General features: G+C 43.0%; 1 protein-coding gene across 4 annotated transcripts; it reads left to right on the top strand.

The window, feature by feature from the left end:
- Nucleotides 1–175: 175 nt before the first annotated feature.
- Nucleotides 176–14,357, top strand: nsd2 (nuclear receptor binding SET domain protein 2). Of its 4 annotated transcripts, XM_026152431.1 has the most exons (23): nt 752–1,376; nt 1,539–1,665; nt 1,841–2,481; nt 2,695–2,863; nt 2,957–3,120; nt 3,511–3,744; nt 3,987–4,206; nt 4,600–4,706; nt 4,898–5,012; nt 5,149–5,264; nt 5,497–5,586; nt 5,683–5,809; nt 5,920–6,120; nt 6,664–6,843; nt 8,064–8,220; nt 8,324–8,526; nt 8,908–9,011; nt 9,429–9,698; nt 9,923–10,039; nt 10,367–10,508; nt 10,608–10,714; nt 10,819–11,017; nt 11,466–14,357. In XM_026152431.1, the coding sequence occupies exons 3-23, from the start codon at nt 1,870–1,872 to the stop codon at nt 11,768–11,770; spliced, it is 3,939 nt and encodes a 1,312-aa protein (XP_026008216.1). In that variant the 5' UTR covers nt 752–1,376; nt 1,539–1,665; nt 1,841–1,869; the 3' UTR covers nt 11,771–14,357. The 4 variants fall into 4 exon arrangements, with proteins under 4 accessions (XP_026008214.1, XP_026008216.1, XP_026008217.1 ...); XM_026152429.1 differs by lacking the exons at nt 752–1,376; nt 1,539–1,665 and adding an exon at nt 176–361; XM_026152432.1 differs by lacking the exon at nt 1,539–1,665.
- The last annotated feature ends 3,771 nt before the right edge of the window (nt 14,358–18,128 follow it).

The following is an 18,128-nucleotide window of genomic DNA, read 5'->3' as shown; positions in this document are numbered from 1 at the left end:
TGTATTTAAGTATCAAACACTAGGTATAATGTTGAACACTACACCACTGTTCATAAAGCAAACAAAGACTTATCCTGAATATATGCTGTAAAGATAAAAAGGGACGGGGAAATGTGAAATGTCATTAAAAAAAACAGACGGGAGACTCCGGGGTCAGCTACTTCCTACGGTTGTTTTTTTGAAAGGACCGGTTGGATCCTCGCTCTGCAGCCGACCAATCGGAAGTTAGTATTTTTCGCGCTGGTTGGCCTGAGAGTTTGAGTTTCCCGCAAGCTTTTGATTCGACTTGAATGAAATCCTTCGCTTTACATGATGAATACGGGTATTCTTTCCCTTTAACCACCGAGAGGAGATTCAGCAGGTAACTAGAAAGATGCTGTCTTTCATGTTATTGTCAATCCGGGAAAATCAAGCTGGTTGCGTTTTTGCTAGTGCAGTTATCCGGGTCGACCATCCATTTTAGCAAGAGATGACTTGCTAGTTAGCCATCTATGCTAACGTTAAATGTGCAGTTTGACTTGGCTTCAATGGTTCACTAGGGCTAGCTTTGGCTAGCACTGTTAGCTTTTTGAAACAAGCTGTCATGGCGCCTGCAAAATAAATTTAGAAGTGAAACAAAAGCAGAACATTTTAAACGATTTACCGCCAATGTGCAACTATGCCGCCACGTAGGTATTTGCCTATTTGGTTTAATCGGATAGCAAGTAAGCTGATGTCTTAAGCGTCTTGATGGCGGCTTTGTCTATTTGCTGGAATCCGGTGTAATGGCTGACTGTAGTGATGACAGAGATGCGGTTGTACGCTGTATGAAAATGCTTGACCGCCTGTCCATGGATGTGATCCATGAGATTCCCTCATCGTGGCTTCCGCTTCAGGAAATAGCCAGGGCCTTTTTCTTGCATGACATTATAGAGAAGTCCGCTTGGCAAAATAGGTAGCCTACGCTCGCCGGCGGAACACTTTAACGTAACGCTAATGTTTAACGTACAGACGGAGCGCTCGTTAAAACCGCTTGCGTTAACGTTAAGACAGCTTCAGTCGTCCTGCAGTTACACTGCAACGAACATTACTGTCACAGTGTAGGGCAATAGACAATATGGTTTAGCTTTGTACAAAGGGTGGTATGGATTAAATTCCAGCAATTATTCGCACTCCCAGTTGCATTGCTCTGTATGTCAGCTGCTTCCATTTCCGCGGCTTTTCTAGCCGGTAATGCGGTCGTTACGCGGCACAGCCAGCCGTCCGCTCATTGGACATTCGCTGCATGCGGTGGAGCCTGCAGGCTGATTCTCCATACTACTTTGCCACAGTCTGCAGCTAGCAGCTAGCAGCTAGCGAGTCATTTTCCAGGAGAAAGCCAACTTAAAATTATCGCGGTAAGAGGGTTTTCATGCCGCCAAGTGGGTTTCGTTCGCATGCATGGCTATAATCAAGGATAGGCTTGACCTGACCTCACTCTCATTAGTTGTTATTGGGTGGAGGATGAATAGATAAATGTATAGATATTGTTTCATTAAACACAGTTATTGCTGCTTCAGGCTTCTGGTCAATCGAGTCGCTCTACTTTCTTGTAAAAGCATCCGAAACTACAAGGCTAGAACATTCCGTGACAGGTGCAGTATTCTGTGTCCCCTCCCAGCTTTCTATTCAAGCTCGCTGGAGCAAGTGAGTGCCATTTTGTAAAATGTGTAACGTTATGCTTATTGGAGTCATGTCTCAGAATGCAGTTTAGCAAATTGAAAGAATCAGAAGCATACCCACACACAAATACTGGATAATATTGTTTTCTGATTCAACCTGTAGAATAAAACGTTTTTATGTGTCACTTGTTCCCTTGTAGCTCAGTGACCCTGGAGGGGGTTAGAAGTGATGGATAGCAAAGGTAGCTCCCTGCCTTCAATGCCCGAACCAGCCAATCCGATCAGCATGAAGCAACCACCGGAGTCCCTCAGTGTACGGAAAGGTCGAGGGGATATGAGTAGTGACCCTGCTATGCTAATGGACAAAGCTGCTGCACATCTGGCTGCCACACTACAAGACAGCGTTCTTCAGAAGATGGCTGGCCATAACAACCACAGTCACGACAGGCTCAAAGACCTCACCTCCCGCATGCTCAACGGTGACCAAGACTCACTGCCCGAGCTTTGTACCCCTGAGCCACCTATGTTCAGGGGTGCCGAAGCGCCTGCCACAAATGGCACCCATCAGCACAACTGTACTCCTCACACTGAAGCTGAACTAACAGTAACGATACCCCAAGTAGTCACGCAGCCGTTATTTGAGCCATGTTGTGCCAATGGGACCAGTTTGGCCACAGCCGCTGAAGGTACTATATCTGGAACCGATGAGAGGCAGGATATAAAGAAAAGGAGGGGGCGAACTGTCAAACCAAATCCTCAAACAAACTTAAATCCCTCTGACATCCAAGTGGAGCCTCCTGGCCACACAAACATTGTGGAGGGAACTGAAGAGACAGATGAGGTTTTACTTTTATTCTTACCTTTTTAAGTGCTACTTAACCCCTTTGTGCAGTGTAGTATACTGCAATATGCTGAGAGATGGTACAGTTAATTTAACAGACTGTATTACATTAAAAGTAGAACATTTTCAGCTATTAACGATGTGTTGGGAAAATGATCATTTCTTACAAAAGTTTGTATTTATTGAGTAACTGTCTTTCTTTCTCTTGTGCAGCCTGAGAACAGGTCAGAGTTGAAAGAGGAAGTAAAGGAACAGGCTCCTTTGCTGAGCCGCTTCTCCGTTGGGGATCTGGTTTGGACAAAGGTGTCAGGATACCCCTGGTGGCCCTGCATGGTGACCACAGACCCAGAACTGAACCATCACTTTAAACAGAAACAGAAAAGTGAGAAACTCACGGCCACCTGCACGATTTTAACATGTCCTGGAAAATTGATTTATGGTTTTATTGATTTGTCCATTTATTGTTTTTCAACAGCCAATGGGAGGTCAGGTCTCCTTTACCACGTGCAGTATTTTGGAGATGCCCCAGAGAGAGGCTACATCTTTGAGAAGAACATGGTGTCCTTCACTGGTGAGGATCAATACCAAGAGCTTAGTCGGAGCAACAAACAGCCGGCCTCGCGTATCAACCATAAAAAGGTATGTCTGCTGCTGCCGCCGTCTTTTGGTCTTTTCCCCTCTATGTGCCGTCTCTGTGTGTTGGCTGTGTAGCAAATGTGGTGTGCCGTTATGAGAAACATGTTACTTTGACGCAATTTTGAAACCCTGAATTTCCTCAAACTGTTTTGTTAGTTTCACTTTATTCAGGTTTGGGGTTTATAAAATCTTTTATCACTTCATTACAAAACCAGTCTTAATTCCACTTAGAGCTCTTTTACTCACAAACAAAATGCTAACAAAGAAATTATGTCTGCATCTCATAAGTTTGTGGGAAGAGGCTTTTTTTTTTCTCCTCAGAGTTGTAAGGTTGAATATCACTGCTGTAATGTGTCACCTGTAACTTGGCTCATTCCTCTACTTGTCCCACAGACAACTCCCTCTGTGCCGCGTAAACTCCAGGCTCAGTGGAACATGGGCATCATTCAGGCCAAGGAGGCACTCGACATGTCCCTGGATGCTCGCATGGCCAACTTTGGATTTCTGTATGATGACGACGGGCCTCATCTGAACCTCCACATCTTGGAGAAGTTAAAGCCAGAACAAAGCAACAAGCTGAACCAGAAAGCAGAGAATAGGCTTAGCCCAGATCTCCCCCTCCAACCGGTGGGTACTGCCACTCTGTCACAATTTGTTCCACAAACAATACAAAAGCTCGATTTTTATGCTGGTGTAAAAGAAATGATAAACCTGAATCATCAGATTGTTGAAACCTAAAACAGAGAGCTGTGCTGATCTGTGATTAGTCAGTATTTTAACTGTAAGTTCTTAGAAATGCTGTTTTAAGCGCATGTTCTTAAGATGTGTAATACTGTAATCATGCATTAAACAACATTTGTTTTCTGCAGAATTCCTCAAAATCTGTATCAGGTAAACAAGGTAAACCAGTTGTACCTCAGAAGAAAAAGAGAATATCCAAACAGGGTCACTCTCCCACCAAGACAGCGAGGAGAAAGAAAACGTCTGCAGCGGACAACACTTCTGAGCCCGTGAAGAAGGGGAAAACAAAGGAGGTCTCTTCAACAAATGATGTTTCAGAAGTGGCCTCACTTCCAGTTTCAGTTCCAGGTTGGTTGAAAGTTGAAGACCTCGCAGCAGATTAACTGACCACTAATTGAGTTTTGGCCGAATTTGACCTTAGCTGGCGTATAATTACCAAAGCTGTGGAGTGTCATGCTTTAAACTGCTTCTTGTGACTAATAGAAAAGCAGAGTGGCTGGTTTATGGCAACCCGTTTATCATCAGGAGGCTGAAGCTTAAAAACGCTGCAAAGTTTTTAGCAGGAGCCACTGATGTTACAGGGACTGAAAGTATGCTAGCGCTAAAATGACCACAACAGTCGTGCATGTAGCAAAGGTCAAGGCAGCTTCTGTATTATTCCTAAATTCATTTTAAATTAATAAAATGTAAAACGAGTCATTGGAAGGAAGCCAACCAAGCTGACATTCATTTTCTTTTTAGTGAAAAAGGAGCGAAAGAAGAAGAAAAGGCTGTTAACAGATGCTGTGGCAGAAGAGGATCAGCAGTCTAACAAGAGATCCAAACCAAGCAAAGATGCTCAAAAACAGGTGGGTTTCTTTGTCAGTCCCAAGTCTAAGAATTTTTTAACTCTTTGTTCAGAAGAAACTTTTCCCTGGAGAAACTGAATTATTCTCTTGGCATGTTTGAATGCTGAAAACGCAACATGTTTTGTATCTAACATGGACATCAAGCGATTTGTGATAAACAACATACTGAGCAAACGTTTGCCTTTTTTCAGGCTTCAACTTCAGAAGGACCGGTGAAAAAGCGGAGAAGGTGGACAAAGAAAACCGACGTAAAGGATGCAAAAGAACCCAGGAAACATCTGAAGAAGTCAAAAAGTCCCCTGACTGGTAAAAAAAAAAAATTATATTACCGGTACTCTATATTTGTTTGACTGCTCTTTTAAATTCACATCTTTGTGGATTTGTGGCGTCTTAGCTGCTTTGAGTCTTAAAGTTAAAGTCCAGATCATTTGATGGTACACAGATGACCAAGAGGCAGAGAAACCAAAGCGCAAGAGAAAAAGGAAACAGGATGGAATGAATCAGGCCACACCCTCCAAGGCAAAGAAGAGGCGTTCCTCCCCGTGTCCTGATCCCGAGGTGAGGGGATGTAACAGCTGGTGGTACTAATGTGAAAAGGTTTCTCCAGCAATTCAAGTTGTTTTCATGATTGACGTTTCTTTTTGTCTTTATAGAGAGGTCAGCCATGTTGGCAATTAGTTTAGCTCGTTAGTCAGATGAGAAGCAAATTTAGAGGCTTCAGTGTGAATGGTACAACTGTAGCTAACTGGCATTGTCTTATTCAGAGTTCATCACACGTTGTTTGCTGCAGGGTTCTGGGAGTGAAGGACGCCCTGAATCTCCGAGTGACAGCTTAGACGGGACAAAGAAGGGTGAACGCAAAAAAGAGTTTGTCTGTCAGGTACATCTGCTGTTTGTTTCGAAACGAGTCGGTATTAAAGCTCACTCAATTCACTCAGCTGTAGTTTAAATCTGTGTGCGTGTGTTTTTCCTCTAGATGTGTGAGCAGGCTGGTGAGGACCTGGTGCCCTGTGAGGGTCAGTGCTGCGGGATGTTCCACCTCCACTGTCTCGATCAGACTCTCAAACCTGACGACAAGCTGTTGTGTCAGGAGTGTAGCACAGGTGAGCAGAACAGAGGCGGCGTTAATAGTGGAGCAGAAGGAGACCGTTTATGGTAACACAATAATTCTGTTCCCGTTGCCGATTCTTTCTTCTCTGTTTCTTCTCTTTAGGAATTCACTCGTGTTTCATTTGTAAGAAGTTGGAGGGTGAGGTCCGGCGCTGCCACGTCCCACACTGCGGCAAATTTTACCACGAAGCGTGTGTCCGCCTCAACACCCTCACGGTGTTTGACAACAAGGGCTTCCGGTGCCCGCTACACACCTGCCTGAGCTGCCACTACGGCTGCCGCACAAAGCACAAGTCCAACAAAGGTATGCTCTCATCAGGACATTTTAGCTCACGGAGGCGGAGCTTGGTGTATTTTGTAAAATTTGTACAGGAAGGCAGTTATAAAATGTTGGTTTCCTTGATTCTGAACCTTGTACCAGTTAATTAACTAGTATTACTGTGTTACTTGGAAAGTTGATATTAGTACAATTGATTGATTTCTGTTGCAGGTTTGGTCTTATTTGAATTAAAGTGTTATAACAGTGTCATTAAGAAAGTCTTAAATGTAAGACTTTGCCTTGCTTATTTGTAGAAGCCCAGTTATCTCCAGTATGTAACAGTTATCACTTTATTTAAAATTGCAGTTTCATGTCAAATGGTTTATGACTAACCTTTCACAGGAATAAACAAGTAAGTGAATACCTGCCACTTCTGTTTGAGGTCATCGGTTATCAGTAGAGCCCTTGTCCGTGTTTACAAAGGTATCCATTCAGGGTTTCGTTTGTGCCCTTCTGGCGCTTTGGGTCACCGAGTTCACTGACTTCGCCGTATGTTTGTGTAACCTGGTCCCGCTCTCTGCGCTGCAGGCAGGTTGATGCGATGCCTTCGATGCCCAGTAGCGTACCACATCGGCGATCAGTGTGTGGCTGCAGGAAGTGAGATGATCACCAACACTGCCATCATCTGCACCAACCACTTCAACGCCAAGAAGGGCTACAGCCACCACAGCCATGTCAATGTCAGCTGGTGCTTCGTCTGCTCCAAAGGTTCGAAGCAGCTGCTCACCTCTTCACACACGGCTGTTACTAAAAGCTCCAGACTGATTGGTTTTAAGAGACTTGTATGCACTTAAAATTAAACATCGTACTAGTCAGTTTTATATAAAGCTACTTTTCAGTACTGAATGACATATTTATAGCTCACTAAACCTCTCTTAAACTTCAAATGTCAAATGTGGCGCCATTAATCTCCCAGGCTGCTATTACTGAAAATCAGAAAATGTTGAACTGCAGCAGCTCAAGTGTTTTTTCCCTTCCCTTTCCCTCAGCCAGTTTTGACGTGTTGTTGTGTGGGAGTGTGTGAGATGAGCGGACTGAAACAGAAAGAAAGTTTGTCTTTATTAGCTACAATATTATATCCTGCAGAAAAGTCTCACTAGCTATTTTCACATATCTCAGTTTCACAACCCAAACAGAAATGAAGCTATATGCCCTTGTTTAGGCTATATTAACAAGTGTGTACGTAGGAGCTTTCTTTAGCTGAGAGTCAAGCTAAACATTGGTTTTAATGTGCGTTTTTTATAAATCAGCACAGTACAGATTATACTTTGAGACTTTTTTTACAGTGTTAAAGACCTGGATGATTTCTACTTTCCTGCTTCTAAATTCAGATAAAACAGGTTATTTGTACCCAGCCTTAAAAATCCTTAGAATTACTGTCTAACCAGATACTTAATCACTTAAGCCTGCATAATTGAAATAATTGTTGGTCAGGATGTGTCCTTCCCCATGCTCATTAAACAGATATGTGGGAAAAGTATTTGTGCAGTTGGAAACATGCTTTCTCAAAGCGATGGTGAAAAACGACTTCAGTTCAAAATGCTGCAGCGAGAGTACTGACTAGAAAGCGAGAGCTGGCTGCTCTTCATTGGCTCCTTCACCTCACGTAAAAGGTCTTGAATAATTTAAAACTAGAATGGGGGGCGCCGGCTTCAGCTTTGGTTCCCTCTTCTGTGGAACCAGCTCCCAGTTTGGATTCAGGGGACAGAAACCTTCTCAACTTTATGGATTCAAACTTTCCTTCTTGATCAGGTGACTCTAAACCATCCTTTAAATATGCTGCAGTAAGGTTGGGCTTGTCATCCTACAATTTATTGCACCTTGAGGCCACTGCTGTGAACTGGCAGTACATAAATAAAATGTAATTGAATTTGTAAGTAAGCATCTAAAGGACTGGTCGCCCATCTAAAGGTGTCCTTGTGTTGCAGGGGGACAGCTGTTGTGCTGTGAGTCCTGCCCGGCAGCTTTTCACCCTGACTGCCTGAATATCGCTATGCCGGATGGGAGCTGGTTCTGCAACGACTGCCGAGCCGGAAAGAAACCCAAGTACAGGGACATCATCTGGGTCAAACTGGGAACATACCGGTAAGGGAACTGGATGCAAGGGTATCTTTTTACCTTTCATATCTTTGAGCTAAATCGGTAAGTTATACATTTGTTGCTTCTATCTTTCTCTTGTCCTCCTGAGATGGTGGCCAGCAGAGATCCACCACCCAAGAAACATTCCCACCAACATCCAGCATCTTCGACACGAGATCGGAGAGTTCCCAGTCTTCTTCTTTGGCTCCAAGGATTATTTCTGGACTCACCAGGGCAGAGTATTTCCATACATGGAAGGCGACAGGGGAAGCAAACATCAGAGGAATGGAATTGGCAAAGTCTTCAAGAATGGTGAAGATCTCCTCTACTGTCTGCATGCTTTAAACGTTTTCCCTAATTAAGTAATTACTCAGTTTTTAAAAAAAAAAAACAACTTAAAGGCCATCATAACAATCAGATTTGGTTTCAAGCCACTCATCATTATAAAAAGCTTCTCTTTTCAAGCTTTGTGTTAACAGAAGTAATTAAAAGGTGGTTTTTGCCAAAAGCTGCAGCTTCCACATTAACGTCTTCAGGTTTTAATGCTTTATAAAAACACAGACAAGCTCAACTGGACATGAAAGCCATTTTCTGGATTTTTGTAATGTAACAGATGCTGTCATAATTACAACAAACACAATGTGTATTTTTAGCTCGATGTGCTCATACTCTGTTCTGTTTTGTCTTCCTCAGCTCTGCTGGAGGCCGAAACTCGATTTAAGGAGATAAAGATAAAGCGAGAGGCTAAGGAAGCGCAGGAGAACAGCCGTAAACCTCCCCCATATAAATTTATCAAGGTGTGAAATGTCTTTGTTATGTCTAAGCACCGGTCCACAAGTACAGAGTTACATGAATGGAATTTTAGGATTTTCATAAGCAGTTTGTGTGTTTTTATGTGGACAAGGAAAATTCAAACGTTCGTCTTGCCGCGTTTGATTTTGTTTGTAGACTGCTGATTGGTGTCAGTTTTACATTTTCATGTTGTTTGAGATCTTTCAAAATAAAAGCAGAAAATTTCTCCATTTAAAAACCAAAAGAATGGCTGTTTATGAGTTGATGTAGCTTAAATGCACCTGTGCGTGTAAGGTGTGCTGCATCTTAAAAATGAGTGAATGATGAACTTTGCTTTTCCTTTCCATAATGGGGTATGAAGCATGTTCTTTCACATTTTATTTTGTTATAAAAAAAATGTTATTCTCCCCCCCCCCCTTTAGGTCAACAAACCTGTCGGCAAGGTTCAGGTGTACACCGCAGACATTTCTGAGATCCCCAAATGTAACTGCAAGCCATCTGGCGAGCGGCCGTGTGGGTTTGAGTCGGAGTGCTTGAACCGCATGCTGCAATACGAGTGCCACCCTCAGGTGTGTCCCAGTGGGGAGCGCTGCTGTAACCAGGACTTCACCAAACGTCTGTATCCAGAGACCAAGATTATCAAGACCCCCGGCAAAGGTTGGGGCCTGATCTGCCTGCGCGACATCAAGAAGGTGAGAAGCTTTCTTGCATTGACGTGTTCTTGCTTGAAGTATCTTATTTGTTCATTTCATTAAAACTGCTTAAAGATGCTGCCCGTGAAAGCTAAGGGCCTGTATTCATCATGACGTTGCCCAAAAATACTCACGCCGTAGCTCTGCAGACCCGCCCAGATTACACAAGTAACACGATATCTCTGGTTTCTGGTCTGATTGGTTTCTGATCGTTTCTCGAACAGGGTGAGTTTGTGAACGAGTACATTGGAGAGCTGATCGACGAGGAGGAGTGCAGGGCGAGAATCAAATACGCCCATGAAAACAACATAACCGACTTCTACATGCTCACCATCGACAAGGTTGGTACCGACCGCTTATCGAGAAAGCCCAGCACGCCCTGCGGGTGGGCTGTTTGCGCTCCTCACAGTGTTAGGGTGCCGACTTCTCGGTAGCGGTGCCATTTCCACGGGGAGCTAGATCAACAGATTGGTATTGCATTGGGAATGTTGCATGACAGACAGCTGTAACATTACAGTAGTCAATACTACAAATACTACAAATGCAATTCGACTGCAAAATTTGTTAAATGGGAAATGCAAGTGTAGCTGGGTTGTGGATGTGCATCAGATATAAACTGTTCAGGTGCTGCAAATGACTGACTGTGGCCATCTGTTTGTGACGGTAAGGACCGAATCATCGACGCTGGCCCGAAAGGAAACTACTCTCGCTTCATGAACCACAGCTGTCAGCCCAACTGTGAGACACAGAAGTGGACGGTGAATGGTGACACGCGTGTCGGCCTGTTCGCCGTCTGCGACATCCCAGCAGGTGAGAGACATTTGACTGCAAGTTTAGTCTTAAATTTAAGCAATAAATATGCTCTTATAGTATATTCTTTAATCTGTTTTTGTTTTTTCTCTATCACAGGCACCGAGTTGACTTTTAACTACAACCTTGATTGTCTCGGCAACGAGAAGACCGTGTGCCGCTGCGGCGCGCCCAACTGCAGCGGATTTCTTGGTGACCGACCGAAGGTGAGCTTCCAAATCCAAACAAATTCAGTACAAATCGATTGAGGAGAACTAAACTGCTTTGGTGAAGTTCCATAAGTTTGCTCACCTCTGCATTTCCTCTGTAGAACTCAAATGGCCAAACAGCTGAGCCAAAAGGAAAGAGGTTGAAGAGAAAGTATAAAAAGAGGAAATCGGAGGGAAAGAAAAAATCTGAGGACGAGTGTTTCCGCTGTGGAGACGGAGGGCAGCTGGTGCTCTGCGACAAGAAGACCTGCACCAAAGCTTATCACCTGTCCTGCCTGAACCTCACCAAGAGACCGTTCGGTAAGACTCCACAGACAGTCTGAATGCATCTGTTTATGCTATGTTAACTCCCTGTTATTATTACTCACAAATTACATGGCAGCAAGCAAACTTCACATCAAACGAGTCTGAACTAAATGAGTCAAAACCAGGCTTTCAGAGAGGAGGGAGTCTGTTTACCCCCAGGAAAGTTGCTGCACCTGGTGACTAATCACTAAGTTTGCAGTGGAGATGGAAATGGAGAGCTTCACTGCTTCCAGCATAAAAGGAGAAATGGGCTTCGGCTGCCTATTTCTTTAATCCTTCTTTTTCATTTGTTTTTAGCTGTTTTTACAATAATGTGTTTTTTTTTTTTAAATCAAAATTGATGCCTCTCGCAATGTTAAGGCCCCACATGGGCACCATGAGGCTGTTCTTTGATGAGATGTAACTGACTGAGCTCTAGTGAAAGTGTCGTGGCTCTCCACAGGCCGCTGGGACTGCCCCTGGCATCACTGTGACGTCTGTGGGAAAAACTCTGAAGCCTTCTGCCAACTCTGCCCCAACTCTTTCTGCAAGGCTCACCAGGAGGGGGCGCTGCGTCCCTGGCCCCCCACAGGACAGCTGTGTTGTATGGAGCACGAAGAGCTGGAGGGAGGCGACAGCCACACCCAGGATATCGACTCGGAGACGAAAACGGCCGCCGCCGTCAGTCGTTCCTCTAAAAGCTCCAAGAAGGCGGAGGGAGCAGAGGGCAAAACAAAGGGCTCCAAGAGAAAAGCCGCAGACACCTGAAGTGACCTTTCACAGAGCCAAAAACACCAAACCAGACTCGGGCCCCCTTCTTCCCCATCCACATATAGTGTTTTCACAGGAACCAAGGCACTGTACATCGTTGTTATCAGGGAAAGCTGCTGATCTCTCACATGCTCAGCAATGGCTCATCGCTCAAGAGTCTTTTTGTTTTTTTACCTTTGAAATTTTCAGGCTTTTTTTGTTTTGTTTGTTTTTTGTTCCCCTCTCCCCCCGTCTCGTCTGCATTGAGGCGAACCATCTGTGGTGAAGCACAAATCAGCAGAGCAAGCACAGGTCCGGACACTCATTCCTCCAGAAACCAAACAGCCTCTCATCTTACTGTCAGCTTGTTGGTTCGTTTTTCCTCGTGTATATAACAGAAGAAATGAGCTGGCGTCTGCATTAACGCTGATCCAGCCAGGACTGAAACCAAGTGCCAGTGTCACCGTCTAACTTGAACCTCAGTCGGGCCGCCTCCTCTCACTCAACACGGATTATCTTGAACAGCAGAGTTTTATAGCTTATATCTATATGTGTATATCGAAGACCAAAAGTATAATTACTGGAGTAGTGTAAGACATCACACAGGTTGCCAAATGGATTGTTTTTATTTTTATATATAGTATATATATATGCCAGATGTAATATGGAACACCAAGACACTATGGATAGGCGTCAGATGACCTCTTTTGTTTTTGTAGCCATAGATGACCTGTAACTGTAGACGTGTGCTGTTGTTTTTGTTGTAGCTCAGTTTGAACTTCTTTTTTTTTTTTTTTTGAATAATTTTATGATTTCTTTTTTTAATTTGAGTTTATTTGTGAAACAAAGATGTTGAACAGTGTGAAGCATGTCCAGTAAACGAGGGATTACAGAAGGTATTAAAAACGAGAGCAGTCTGAAAACTGCCCTGTGACTTGAAAAAAAAAACAACAACAAAAAAACACTACTTGGAGGATTTCCAGGTCTTAAATACTCTGTTCGATGATGAGCCACATTCTCGAAGGAATGACGGTGACTTTTCGGGTCAGTTCAGAGTCCTTAAGGTGCTCTCTCTCTCTGTCTTTTTTTTAAAATATCCACTGTAGTGTCTGATATCTGATCTCCGCAGATTTTAGGCTCGAGATATAATAATACTGTCTGAAAGCCGGGCTTTTTATCGACGTAATCTGAGATTTAAAAAAAATCTTTCTTTTTTTAAATCCTCTGGAGGTTTTTGTCTCAGAACTGCAGTCCGGTTATTATTTAACACTCACGCGCTGGCAGACGACAGCACACTGGCTAACGTAATGCATCTTAATATTTGACGTGTACTTTTGTCGCATTTAACGATGAGCCCCGAGGGCTACGTGTCAGACGCTTGGCTGAGCATAAAACTGCTAAAATACTTGGCCCGTGTTTGGCTGATGCAAGTTTCATAACCTCACCCTGCAGACGGTGTAAGAATGGGCACAGCCACCATGTCCCCCTAGTCCCAAAACGAGGCCTGAAGCTGAGGGGTTCCGATACAAGAACATCAACATTGAGTGAGGGAGCTCAGTGCTTCTGTTCGATCGTGCAGCATTTCACTAGAATGCCTAAAAGCAAGTCCTGATATTTGTGCAGGGGGGAGTCTCTGCATTTACCTTCTGCACCAGAAAGCATCAGCCAAGCCACCAACACCCTCACCCCACCCAATTTTAATTTTTTTTTCCCCTGAAGGTGTTAAAACAGCGTTCCCACAGGTGTATCTTCATGTATGTAATGATTTTCTTTTATTTAAAGTGCTGAGCTGAGCCAAGTCTGACAATATAGAGCTCTGAAACCACTGCTTCTGAAAAGCACACACACCTGTCGAGGGAAGAGCACAATCAGGTTGCTGTAATCATGTGACACCTCCACACTTTTGCCAGTTTTTGCCTGAAAAGTGCTGATTATGCTTCCTGAGCGGATTTGACATTTTTAGGTCTCGCTGCTGCTGCTCTCTTTGAGTCGGTCACGAGGCTGCAGACATTTGCTTGTGCCTTTAACTTCACATTTGTCTGACTGTTTAAATTCTCTCTTCCAAACAGGTCGCTTGTTTCAGCAACTTTTTATTATTTTTTTTAATCTGTTAAAAAAGACTCAGAAGCAGATTTTACTTGTATACATCCATCAGGAGGCTGTTCTCTTGTTTTTTGTTTTTTAATAACTGCACTTTTTTTTTTGTAAAGTTTTTCCCCAGGGCATGTGACTGGGACGTGTCCAAATGTTCAGCGAGTATTTTTGACTTCCTATGTTAATTATCTTCATCCTAACCTTGATTTATTGTTCTGTTGAGTGAATGTAGTCCAACCAGTCCCTTTTTTCTTTTGAAAGCACTGTAATTCCCTGTAGAGCTGAAGTGTAATGCGTGTAGGGGTTTCATTCTGTAACTACTGTCATAGTAAACCAGACTAATATGTACATAATGTATAAGTGGTAATAGTGATGCATTTATTGTAAATATACAAGTTTTGTCCTTTTTGGGTTTGTTTTTTTTCATCCTCCCCTTGATGCAGTGCTGAAACACTTTTGTGCAGGATCTCACGTCAGCTGAATCGTGCAATAAAAAGTGGTTGAACATGTATCCACCGTCTGCTTTTTTTTTTTTCTGTGTAACTGAGAGAAATAAATGTACGTCTGTTTTCACCGAGACACCAGTGTGAGATGGCACGCCTCTGCATAATTCAGTCAGGAGCCAGAAGATTTGCTTTATACAGCATAAAGTCAGTTGTGGTTTTGTTTTTAATAAAGACGTTCAAATCACAAATCATCTTTGGAATTTTCTAGTTGTGATGGAATTTTTTTTTTTTTTTTTAAGCTGCCAACGAGACGATGAGTCAAATTTCCTCAGTGTCCAGTGTTAACGAGGAGGTTCAAAGGAATCTTGAGGTCATCATGGGCTCATCCAGTCAGAATGTGAATGAACAGTCATCTATCTGTTGCTGTAAAGGACACATGTGGGCTGCTAACTCTCAGCTGCCGCCCTATGTGGGAGTAAAAAGAGTAAGTGCAGTCCTTATGTAACATGTGACAGGTGAATGCGATTAAGGGCAAACTCCAAAGCCAATCAAAGGTGAGAAAAGGAAACGAGGTGAATCAAGGAGGAGAAAAGAATCTTTACAACATCCAGGTACTACAATGCTACATCCCAGTGCTGCAAGATGATTTGCATTAACAAGCCTCTGATGACTCTAATGAAAAAAGAGAGTGTAGGAAAGCTGAGCGCAGATGGAGAAAAACAAACCTCCAGGTTCATTATGACATCTATAAAGAGAAACTTCACAATTATAATTTACAACTGAGGAGTGCAAGGAGGTCCTACTTCTCTGACATCATCACTAAAAACAGCCATAATGCTCGGGTCTTATTTTCTACAGTTGACAGGCTAACAAACCCTCCTGTGTCAGTGGCAGCTGAACTTCATTCGACCATGGCCTGCAATGACTTTGCCAAATTCTTCACAGACAAAATCCAAAAGATTAGACAAGCAGTTGGTACATCAACAGCAGATCCAGGATATGTACTGTGTCCACCGAAAAACTGTTTAAACACCATCAAACAGTTTCACCCGATTAACAGCAATGACCTGGAGGACATCTTAGGTCAACTGAACTCCTCCTCTTGCTGTTTAGATGTCCTGCCAACACGTTTTTTCAAAAAGGTCTCAAAGACTTTAGAGTCAGACCTGTTACAGATCGTCAACTTTTCTTTATTATCAGGTGTGTTTCCAGAATCACTAAAAACTGCTGTAATCAAACCTATACTGAAAAAGGACAATCTTGACAAGACACAAATGAAAAACTACAGGCCGATCTCAAATCTCCCGTTTTTAAGTAAGATCATTGAAAAAGCAGTTTCTCAACAGCTCAGTTACTTCTTAAAACAGAATAACTGCTACGATGCCTTCCAGTCAGGTTTTAGACAGAACCACAGCACTGAAACTGCTCTGACCAAAGTGTTTAATGACATATGTCTGAATACAGACAGTGGAAAAATGTCAGTCCTAGTTTTACTGGATCTCAGTGCAGCATTTGATACAGTTGACCACAACATATTACTCAAACGACTGGAGAACTGGGCAGGTCTTTCAGGAACTGTACTAAACTGGTTCAAAACATACGTAGAAAACAGGAAATACTTTGTATCAATAGGTAACTTCACATCTGAGCAGACAAGTATCACATGTGGAGTTCCCCAAGGTTCCATCTTGGGACCCCCTCTGTTTAACATCTACATGCTCCCACTGGCACAGATTATAAACAACAACAAAATAAACTATCACAGCTATGCAGATGACACACAAATATATATCACAATGTCACCAGGAGACCGAGGCCCTGTACAGGCTCTTGGTAAATGCATCGAGGAAATTAATGACTGGTTGTGCCACAATTTTCTCCAGCTAAACAAAAACAAAACTGAAGTAATAGTCTTTGGCGCCAAAGAAAAACGATTACAGGTCACCAGAGAACTTCAATCTATACATCTAAAAACCACAAACCAGGCGAGAAATTTGGGTGTAGTGATGGATGCAGACCTAAACTTAGAAAAACACATTAAGACAATAACAAAATCAGCTTACTATCACCTCAAGAATATTTCAAGGATAAAAGATCTGATGTCTCAACAGGACCTGGAAAAACTAGTCCATGCATTCATTTTTAGTAGGCTTGATTACTGTAACAGCATCTTTACAGGTCTACCTAAAAAATCAGTCAGACAACTACAGCTCATTCAGAGCTCTGCTGCTCGAGTCCTCACTAAGACCAAAAAAGTGGACCACATCAGTCCAGCTCTGAGGTCCTTACACTGGCTGCCTGTCCGTCAGAGGATAGACTTTAAAGTTCTGATGCTGGTCTATAAAGCTCTGAATGGTTTAGGACCAAAATACATCAATGACCTCCTGACCCAGTATGAACCTTCCAGATCCCTCAGGTCATCTGGATCCGGTCTTTTATCAGTTCCCAGAGTCAGAACCAGACACGGAGAAGCTGCATTCAGCTTTTATGCTCCTTATATCTGGAACAAACTCCCAGAAAGCCTCAGATCAGCTGAAACACTCAGTTTATTTAAATCCAGGTTGAAGACTCACCTGTTCTCAGCTGCATTTGAATAAAGCACCAAATCCACACTTTTAAGCTTAAATTTCAAAACTTACACTAACTACTGATCTTATCTATTTCTGATTTTATCTGTTTTGATTTTATATACTGTTTTGTTTGTTTGTTTGTTTGTTTGTTAAGTGGGTTTAGAGCTCTGGGTAGCTCCCCAGCTGGGTCTAGACTGGGTCTAGAGAGTATTTTAAATTCAGGGAATTTAAAATAGAAAGTAGCTCGTCCACAGAAGGACTGGTAGCTCCCCTTACGATAAGGGTTCAGATCACGCGAACAGGTGTGAAATGTGCGTGTTTAGTTAGTTTGTTTGTTTGCTTGTTTTAATCAATTTTAAATCATGCTTTTTATTTGTTTTTGTTTCTAATGTCTCTGTAAAGCACTTTGAATCACCTTGTTGTTGAATTGTGCTATACAAATAAATTTGCCTTGCCTTACATGGACCATGTTGACCTTCATTCACAGAACCACACTGAACTCCACTGTAGTCTGTGGACCAAGAGATGAGAAGTAATCTGATTACTGGCTTAGTTTTCTCCCTCCACCAAAATGAAGATGAGATGCCTTTGATGCCTCTCTTTGAAATCAGCTGTTTGTCACTTTGAAACTTATGAAGCACCTTTAGCAGCGATAACTTGACATAATGTTTTTCAGTGACTTTGTCAGTTTCTTACATCATTGTGGGGGAATTTTTGTCCCACTCTTCTTGCTTCAGTTCACTGAGGTTACGCACAGCTCTAAGATCCTAATCGTCACCTCTCCCTCAACAGCCATCATGACGTGTTTGTGCTGATGTGGATGTGATTGGTTTTCACCAAACGTGGCGCTGACTCATTACCGAACATCTCTTTGGTCACCTGTTCAGGGGACGTTGTTCCAGAAGTCTCGTGGTGTGTTAGATGCAGCTTTGCAAACATAAAGCTCAGCAGCCCTCAGTTTTTAATGGTATTGTCATAAGCTTTAACATTTAACATGCTGAGACCTGTAGAGTCTGAGCTGTACCACACAGGGTTCTGTGTGACCCTACAAGGACATCCTCCTACAAGGACATCCTCCTAAAACCAGCTCTGACCAGTCACACTGGAGGACGTTTGAAGGCGGCCTAACATTTGCCAGTGTCTACAGACTCTTCCACACCTGTAACCTGCATTCAGGGCACCCATAGGTGGACCTGGCACTCCTGATGTTCTCAGTCAAGCTGCAAAGCGAGTAGAAGTCCCTCTGCAGGGCAACAGGCCCTCATG

Source organism: Astatotilapia calliptera, chromosome 19 (assembly GCF_900246225.1).
Source record: "Astatotilapia calliptera chromosome 19, fAstCal1.2, whole genome shotgun sequence".
Lineage (NCBI taxonomy): Eukaryota > Metazoa > Chordata > Actinopteri > Cichliformes > Cichlidae > Astatotilapia > Astatotilapia calliptera.
This window is presented reverse-complemented; position numbering and strand designations above follow the sequence as displayed.